This window comes from Nematolebias whitei, chromosome 5, assembly GCF_014905685.2.
Source record: "Nematolebias whitei isolate Nwh7 chromosome 5, NemWhi1, whole genome shotgun sequence".
Classification (NCBI taxonomy): domain Eukaryota; kingdom Metazoa; phylum Chordata; class Actinopteri; order Cyprinodontiformes; family Rivulidae; genus Nematolebias; species Nematolebias whitei.
In genome coordinates this window covers 4,787,272-4,797,272 of record NC_056502.1, presented here as the reverse complement: position 1 = coordinate 4,797,272, position 10,001 = coordinate 4,787,272, and the positions used below count along the sequence as shown (strand labels likewise).

Below are 10,001 nucleotides of genomic sequence, written 5' to 3'. Positions count from 1 at the left end.
GTCTGGACACACACACCTGGTCTGGAGACACACACACCTGGTCTGGACACACTCACCTGGTCTGGAGACACACACACCTGGTCTAGAGACACACACACCTGGTCTGGAGACACACACCTGGTCAGAACACACACACCTGGTATAGAGACACACAGCTGGTATAGAGACACACACGTGGTTTGAACACATACACCTGGTCTGAACACACTCACGTGGTCTGGAGACACACACACACCTGGTCTGGACACATACACACCTGGTCTGGAGACACACACCTGGTCTGGACACACACACCTGGTCTGAACACAAACACGTGGTCTGAACACACTCACCTGGTCTGGAGACACACACACCTGGTCTGGAGACACACACACCTGGTCTGGAGACACACACACCTGGTCTGGACACACACACCTGGTCTGGAGACACACACGTGATCTGAACACACACACCTGGTCTGGAGACACACACCTGGTCTGGACACACACACCTGGTCTGGAGACACACACCTGGTCTGGAGACACACACCTGGTCTGGAGAGATACACCTGGTCTGGAGAGACACACCTGGTCTGGAGACACACACCTGGTCTGGAGACAAACACCTGGTCTGGAGAGACACACCTGGTCTGGAGACACACACCTGGTCTGGACACACACACCTGGTCTGTAGACACACACCTGGTCTGGAGAGACACACCTGGTCTGGAGAGACACACCTGGTCTGGAGACACACACCTGGTCTGGAGACACACACACCTGGTCTGGAGACACACACCTGGTCTGGAGACACACACCTGGTCTGGACACACACACCTGGTCTGGAGACAGGTGTATATACTCTTGGTTATTTCAACACCCGTCTCTGGATGATGTTTTCAGCAACCCTCTTTTTGCATTTTGTTTGTTCTTTGTCTTGTTTGTGTTTTTGTAGTTTAATATCTAAATAAAGTTTCATAAAATAAATAAAAAATCCTGGGTCAGAAATATTGGTGGTCCAGAACTGAAAGTAAAGTGATATTTAAGATAAGATAATTACATCTCATGTTTGTTGTTAGTGTTTTCTTTTATGCACCTGTTTGTACCTGTTTGTACCTGTTTGTACCTGTTTGTACCCGTTTGGGGCTTTTTCAAGCTCTGCTACAGATTTTATGAAGTTTCTCTTTGAATTTAAATGATGCTGGGGACAAACTATGCTGGAGGGATTAGCATTTAATCTGGGATGAATTAATGATTTCAAAAGGCCAAACCATGAAGCAAACCTTCAGTCCTCTGCAGGGAGTGAACTATTTTTTAATTTGTGTAAATCATGTGTTGGCTCTTTAAGGCATGCGGATGACCCACATGAGATCATCCAGTGGTGCTGGACTTCTGGCCACCATGATGGTTCAACTTCTGAGTTTCTTTAAAAACTGACTGAGGGTAATGGCCCCCCGTCAGTTTTCTTACATAACCCAGCTGGAGGAGAGACTCCCGACTTGGGGAGGGGGTAATAAACCTCTGTCAGCTCAAACTAATGCAGGAGGAGCAGGAGGAGCAGGATGTCACCCAGACATGATGATCAACTCTTCTGCTCCCTGCAGGAGACAAAGGAGAACTGCTGGATCAACGAGGACCCGAACAGGCACTGCCTGAACTAAATGAAGATGATGGAAGATTTACAAACAACTTCATTAAAAAGTAAAATAAGTAGTTTGTAAATTAACACTGAATAAATGTTCTAGTTTCAGCATCAGAGCTTCTGTAGAAAAATGTAAATATAAAGTAAATTAATGTTGGTTGAGGCAATTGATCTGCAAAACATTTAAACCGTCTCCTCGTTAAATGTCACTTATTTTTACTTCTTAGTCAAAGAGGTTTCTTTAAGTCGATTAAATTGAATTAAACTAGCAATTATTAAACTTTTACATTTCATTTTATAACGCTGTGCAGTTGAAATAAAAGTGATAATTTTTATTAACTTCCATCCTTCTTTTGACTGATTATAAATTCATTTTTGTCAAAAATAAATTAAACCCCCCGATGGTAAAAGCAGAGATCCTCATGCCTTTTAATAAAACAATGTTAGATTCTCTGAAAGTTTGGACTCATTTGTTTGAACTTTGTCATTTTAAAACTGTTTTCAATTATTTACCTTTATTTCTTTATCCTGATGAAAATACACTGAGATCTCATCACATTCGTAAAAATATTGTTCTCTTTGAAATCTACTTCGGCTTCATGTGCACCTTTTAGCCACTGTTCTGCAAGATATTATTCTGTTTTGCTGCTTTTAGCGTTGACTTTGTGCTCTGCTGGCTTCAACATTTAGCATCTGCGTTGCAAATTTGCGATTGCAGGTTAAGTTTAGCTAATTTTACCTTTAGTTCAGTTGTTTTAACTAACTCAGTTTCAGCTTATTCAACAGATTTCGGCTGTCATTCAGCTCGTGCTGCGTCTTCACTGATTTTTCTTTTTTTGCATTAGAGTCAATCCAACTCAAGATGCTACAACTGATGAACATTAGCAGCCACAAAAATATCTTTAACTCGGACTGTTCCACAGACATTTAGCTAAAATTTGTGCTGGTAGTAGCTGAGAGTCATAACAACATGTACTCAGAGCACTAACAGAAAATGTGACATATTTGCTTAAAATTTGGGTGCATTAAAAGTTGCGTAATTAGCTTTCTTTTAAAATTTGTTTAATAAGAAATATGTTCGTAAAGCTGCACATGAAAAACTTTATTCCAGGACGTATAACTGAGCACACACTCATTCCTAAAAGCTCGTTTAAAACAGTAAATTAAACTCAAACGTACTCAGCACACATTTATACAAGACAAACTGCTGGATTCGTCTCGACAGACTCGCTCAGCTCCGCAGCAGATTTGGTTGCTCTGAATACGCGTGCACTAAAAATACTTTTCTAGTCATAAATGTGATCAAAGACGACACTTTCTGCTCCTTCAAGCCGTTTCTGAGCAGCTTCTTCTTTCTACAGAGAACACACTGGAACAAATTTACCAACAATCACACACAGGCTCAGGGCTCCCAGCTCAGTGAGATTTCTGAATAATAATCCAAGAAAAACGCAGAAACAAAGGCCACAGAACAATAACTTTTCTCCCAGTGGTTTTACAGACGGCGTGCTGTGAGTCATCATTTTTTATTTCACTGAGATTTTTTAAGAAAATGTACTCCGAGTACACAGTGTCGAAGTATTTCACACTTAGACAACACATCTTCATAGTACTTGTACTTGTACTTATTATCTTTGGCTTATTGTGAGCCACAGGTGCTAACATGTTAGCATGCCAATGTCTCCAGTGCCTGAGCGCCATTTCCAGGAAACGGCTCAGTGAACTGAACGCAGCAGGAGCTGCACGGGAACACGATTAGGACTCGATTCCACAGCGGCACATTTTAGACACAGTAGAAGAGCCGTGCTCCTCAAAATGGTTCCTCGGTTCTTCAGTACAGCATCGTTCTGATGGCAATCATTCAAAAAGAACAAAAACTAAGGACGGGAACTGGCCAACTTAGAAACAGGTAAACTACGGGAAAAACCAGAGGGCAGTCGCCCCAGAAAGAGGAATTTGGAATGGGGTGGATCAGAACAAAGGGTGAAACGGCTCATGCTGCATTTAGGCAACAAGCATCAAAAAACTCACGAGATGGAACGTGTATCTTTGAGACGGGCTGATAAGAAGGAACAGTCACAGTACAAATACTTCTCTGATGAGCCACTGAAGCCGTATGAAACCAATGGAAATACATTTAAATGTGTGTAAGAATGTGTGCACCCAATAAAAAGGGAGGATGGGGACGACACCCTGCTCTGCAGGAGGTGATTGACAGGCATGAATATGTAACGTGCTTCATGGTTGCGACGGTGACGGGTTTCAGTACGCCAGCCCTGCCTCAGAGCCGTTTGCAGCTGCAGCATTATCGGCACAATTAGACAGGGATGAGGCTCGGATTAATTGAAAGGGGCTGTCCGTTCAGGCCTTGCAGAGCAGGTCACCTGTCTGTTTGACGGTGCGCTCTCTTCTTTTGAGTGATTACAAACTGAAACACTTACGGCAGCCGTGCAAACATCACTATCAATACGTCTGCTTTGACAGGCCACATGCAGATTCAAAGGAACGATTTTAGCAGGGCCTGTTAGCGCGTAATCCTGACTACGTACAGTAAACTCTAATAACAGGGAGGTAGATAAGAGCACTTTGAATTTAAATCACTATAAAAATAATATAACCATGTTACCACATCCTCAAGCTGGGTAGAAACCCCACTGTGTCTCTGTGAAGTGCTAATGTGTCACATTAGGGCAAATTAAAAGCTGCATTAGCATATTCATGCAGGAAGTAATGTAACAAACCGGCCAAGTCTGCTGTGGTGACCATTTTAAAGAACTGCTTCATTTCTGATGCTTTTTAAAAAAACTGCTTTTATAAATCAGCAGCTGTTTGACACACGACACTGTCCAATAAAAGATAAAGCTAATAAATATTTTCTTTCCAACAGACTTCGGCTGTGATTATGGCACATCTGCCTTGGAATTATTTCAGTAAGCTTTTGCTGTGTCGCATTTCCAAACAGAGCTGCGCTCATTTCATGCCAGGACTTTGAAAGTGAAGATGGGATAATTGAGCTCAGTCGTTCCCAGATCTTCTCAGTGACATTGAGGCTGGACTCTGGAGGCCCATCCATGTGTAACAATGAAAAATGTGTCGATTAACAGATTCATGTGTGTGTGTTGTAAAGAGTTTGTTAGAGCAGACGTGATGCAGTTATGTCTGCAAGCAGGTTTGTTTCTACAGACAAGCGCTTAACCTGAAAAGATCTGTAAAGAATATGTCACCGCTTTTATTAAATAGTTTTTCTGGATGCACTTTCCATAAAAACAAAATAAAAAAATCTTCTTGTCCATCAGCTGCATTGTGTGTTTCATTAGCACCACCTACTGTTCAGAAGGAGAACTGCAGGAGCACAAGTATGAACAAAAAAAAAACTGCCAATAATGTCAAAATTACTTTTCTTTCTCTAAATAAAAATGTGAAATTGTGTTGTTTAATAATTTGTTATGTTTATTGTGTTTAATATGAATAAATATAAGTTCATGACATTTACAAATCTGCAGTCCACACTGCTCTCACCCACCTGGAGCAGAAGGACTCCTACGTCCGTATGCTCTTTGTGGACTTCACATCCGCCTTCAACACCATGATCCCCCAGACCCTGATGGACAAACTACTCACACTAGGACTAAGCCCCTCCTTATGCAACTTGGTCTTGGACTTCTTAACCAACAGAGTGCAGTCTGTGAGAATCCACAACTTCTATACAGCAGTGGTGGGATGAATCACAAACAAGCTGGTGCAGGAAGAATAACCTTCACATCAATGTGAAGAAGACGAAGGAGACAGTCGTGGATTTCAGATTAAGCAAACACACCTAACCCCCACCCCACCCCCGAACACAGCTGAGGCGGGCTGGTCTGGGAAGCTCAGTCCTCACCTCCTTCTACAGGTGTGCAGTGGAGAGCATCCTGTGCTCCAGCACCAACGTGTGGCATGGAGGCTGCACAGCTGCAGAAAGAAAAGCTTTGCAGAGAGTGGTGAAGGCTGCACAGAAGATGTTGGAGTCAGTCTCCCCACCATCACAGACATCTACACCTCCAGATGCAGGAAGAGGACCACCTGCATCATGAAGGACCTCACTCACCCAGCACACACACTTTTTATCCCGCTCCCCTCAGGAAGGAGGTTAAGGAGCATTAAGTGTAGAACCACTAGACTGAGGAACAGCTTCTACCCTGAGGCTGTTAGACTCATGAATCCCTGCAGGAAAATCACTGTAATGACACTTTAATAGATGATATGTTACTGTATATGTTATGATATGTTTGGGTGTCACTGGGACCTTGAGTACGCAAATTCGTTCCACCTCATGTATCACATGTGATGTGATAATAATAAACAACCTTGAACCTTGACATCATTGTGTTCTGTTCTTAGTTACATTTTACACAAACTCCTAGCCATTAATAGGAGTTGTAAACTTTGTGCTCTCATATTGTCGAGTTTATTGACTGTAAGTCGAGGTTTATTAAATTCATTAGTAGCACCACTTAACTGATTGTTTGCTTGATGCAAACAAATAAAATTGTGTCAGTGTTACATCGCGTGTTTCTAAAAAAACGGCACTATTTCCCTGATTGGAGTCTCATGCCTACTTGTTCTTAAATCATGGAAGCATGATGATTTTTTTCTATTGCCAGGCAGAGTATCGATGCAGTAAGAAAAGTTGAAGAACAGTACCCTCTCCTGGTCTGAACAGCAAGATGAGATTTTACTGACAGTAGCAATAAGCTTCTGAACTTATCATGTTACGGAGCAAAAACATCCTAATATGTCCACTTTAAATTGACAGAGGTGATACAGAGAGCAAATAGAACAATTTGCCTCCTTCTCAATAAATCCTGTTCTATTTTAACAGCAATTTCATAAGGAAGCTGCCAGGGGGTAAAATAAAACGTCACTTTTATGCTTAGATTATAAAACAAACATCAAACATCTGGCTTATACTAAAAAATATACAGTTTATGGGAAAAACAAAACCCTTCGCTGGCACTTTTTGGTTGCCATGTTTGCAGGTAACCAATGAAAATACATGAAACTTGCACTTGGTGACGATGCTGAAGATACAGGAAGAGTTGACAGATTTTTAAAGTTATAGCCGCGTGGAATGGCACCTTTGATTTACAAAGGAAGCTGTCGTCATTTCTGACAATAAATACATTTTAAAAAGTAGAACATCTTCCTGTTGAAAGGATTTTAACTGATCAACAATGTGTGAGTTCAAGTAAATTTTTGTGGTTGTTGTGAAAAAGAAAACCTGCAGACGTATGAAGACCATGAAGCACAAGAAATTTACCTGAATTTGCAAGAACATGTGTTTTTAAAAACAATATGAACAAGTCACAAACATTGAACAACTGGTATTAAAAATAAGTAAACAATGGGAACTGTGGGGCGGTATAGGTACGTTAGAGAGCTGCCAGGGAGGAAAACGTGAAGACCACAAAGAACGATCATGGTGGAGTGGGAACCTGCAGAGGGTTGGTGTGACTCAGGAGGATGCTGAGACACAGTGAGATGGAGACAGACGATCTGCTGTGGCAACCCGCAAAGAGAGCAGATGAAAAAGTAAAAAGTCTGCATGAAAGTGTTAAAATGTTTGAACAAAATAACCGTAGAGAGCTCTCAGCATATTTGTAAGTTAAAAATCAAATCCTGAGATCAGTTAATGCTAAATGATGAATTGTGCATAATTAAAGATGATTTTTCAGAGTTTGAATCCAGTTTCAGATTATCTTCCTAATCTTATGTTTGCTTTTAGTCGAAGAAGTCAAGTCTGATAAACCAAAGAATGGAAGTACAACGTTCATCTAAACTGCAGTACTCAACGGTTACAAATAAAAAAGTAGATGCAAACTGAAGCTTTTACTTCAGAAAGAACACACTTTTACCGTGCACCGACTGTGTATATATCCACTGACATGTGTATAAACATGTACTTTATAATATTATGGATTATGTCTGTATTAACTTTATGCATTTCAGCTAGATTAAAGTTGTCATTTCAGCATTTCCACTTATGTTTCCTCTGGCAAAGACAATGTATGGTAGATGCACTACATCAGGGTTGCCCAGACTTTTTCAGCTTGTGAGCTACTTTTAAAATGACCAAGTCAAAGTGATCTACGTACTATAAGGCCCCATTTACATGAGAACAATCTCTGGAAACATTGGTGTTTTTTCTATGATTTGGGGGTAAGAAACAAAAAATGAGTGGGTTTAAATGAAAACGCAGTAGTCTCTAGTCGGTGGGGTTGCCAGATAATAAATGAACTACAGTACTGTGGCTTTAAAATTATAGTATTTTGACCTAAACTGTTATATGTGCCGAGTTAAAATCAGGTCTCTCTTATAAATGAATCCCAGAGACTCAAAGTGATTAACCTGTATAAATAAAGGTTGAATGGAAAAAAGAAAAGGAAAAAAATGAGGTGTGTGTGTTGAACATGTGCACAGAAAAGGAGGGAGTGAATAAGACATTTTAAATTTATCTGGCAACCCTGATGCAGGGCTCAGCTGCATTGTGCATGCAGCGTCTGCATTAGTCCAAACTGGTGAACACACCAACGTCTCTTTGGAGACCGGATTTCATTAGTTTTGCTCATACATGCTAAAAAAAGGCTGAGCAACACAAAACACTCTGCTCTCTGCCATTTATTATAACTGTTGTTAGAGCAGAAAAACTTTGGTCTGCAGCCGCCTGTAGTGCACGTGCAACCACACATGCGGAGCATTTCATACCTACATGGGGGGATTCCCCCAAAAATCTCCACTCTGAGACCTGGATTCAGAAACCTTTGGTTTCAGAGAGAATGAGGCTGTTGTCTGTAAAAGAATGGCCGAACATTTCACGTCGTGCAACTGGGGTCTCAGACTGGCTGCCCTGTCTGTCAATCAAGAGACAAATTTCATAGATGGATGATAGGCTGATGTCTATTTTTTTTTAATGCCATGCAATCTACTGACCGGTAGATCACTATCGATACATGGGCACCCATGCAGTAGAGAGGGTATTCAATTATTGTTCAGCCTCACAAATAACCCTGACTGAATAAAAAGCTAAATTATTTATTTACCTAAATAAGCAACATGTTCCTTGTCTAAGCTCTTCATCAGTGCAAAAGATGAGGTTCTGTTTTTTAGATGAACTAAGTCATACTTTGCTGTGAGGAGCACTTTACCTCTTCCTGGTCCAACATGTTGAACGGATGTCCGGAGCTCACACGAAGATGGGCGTTCCAGTGGTCGTGGGATGGAGGTTTGGGCAAGGGTTGGTTGTAGATGGGGCGCTCCTGCAAGGGGCGGCTATAGGAAGGTCGGTCAATAGGACGGTCGAAAGAAGGGCGGTTAAAGGGAGGACGGTCGACAGAAGGACGGTTGATAGAAGGACGGTCGACTGAAGGTCTGTCGAAGGAAGGACGGTTGAGCAACGGTCGTTCAAAGGAGGGTTGCTCAAAGGAAGGACGGTTGTGAGAAGGTTGCTCAAAGGAAGGACGGTTGTGAGAAGGTTGCTCAAAGGAAGGACGGTTGTAGGAAGGTTGCTCAAAGGAAGGACGGTTGTAGGAAGGTTGCTCAAAGGAAGGACGGTTGCAGGAAGGTTGCTCAAAGGAAGGACGGTTGCAGGAAGGTTGCTCAAAGGAAGGAGGGTTGTAGGAGGGCCGGTCGTAGGAGAGACGTTCCTGTGAGGGACGGTGGTAGGAAGGAGCGTGGAAGGAGTGAATGTGGGAGCGATGATGGTGATGATGATAGGAGGGCGGGACGGCAAACCTTGCATCTGGAATGGAGAAAAGGAGGAGAGAGGGGTAGGTCGGGGGCAGTAGAGAGGAGAGAGGAGGGAAGACGAGGTTAGTTAGGATCTTAGGTAGGAGGGCTGTGACACTGGGACATGCTTCATCAGTGTCAGTGTGTTTGGAAAAGTAAGAGATACAGCATTTGATAAAAGTTAATTCAAGCAGGTCAATGAGGTCAGGATGGTGGGAGGTAAAGTTTTAACAATACAATTCTATTCAATTCAGTTTATTTATATAGCGCCTAATCACAAAAGAAGTCATCTCAGGGCACTGAACAGAAACATTCATATATAAAATAATAATTTAACATTATTTATCTGAGGAGCAGACGGCTTTGAATTTAACTCCATCACAGAACTCTCATCTTGAGCAAGCATGAAGTCGACAGTGGAAAGGAAAAACTCCCTTGTGAGGAAGAAACCTTTAGCAGAACCAGGCTCAGGACAAGCGTCCATCTGCTTTGACTGGCTGGGTTTGGTAAGAACAGATACACAATGGCAGGTCCAGAATGACATGTTAAGATAGAAATAGTATCAAATGAAAACTATTCAATTTTAACAATTAATTTAAGGAAATGAGGTCAATTTG

The 10,001-nt window shown here is 41.8% G+C and overlaps 1 protein-coding gene across 1 annotated transcript in view; it reads right to left on the bottom strand.

The window, feature by feature from the left end:
• Positions 1-8,884, bottom strand: part of syngap1b (synaptic Ras GTPase activating protein 1b) — a 134,731-nt gene extending 125,847 nt beyond the window's left edge. The window contains exon 1 of the mRNA XM_037676082.1: positions 8,805-8,884. Within this exon, the coding sequence (XP_037532010.1) occupies positions 8,805-8,822 (18 nt within the window). The 5' untranslated portion in view covers positions 8,823-8,884. The remainder of the gene's footprint in view (positions 1-8,804) is intronic.
• Between the last annotated feature and the right edge of the window lie 1,117 nt (positions 8,885-10,001).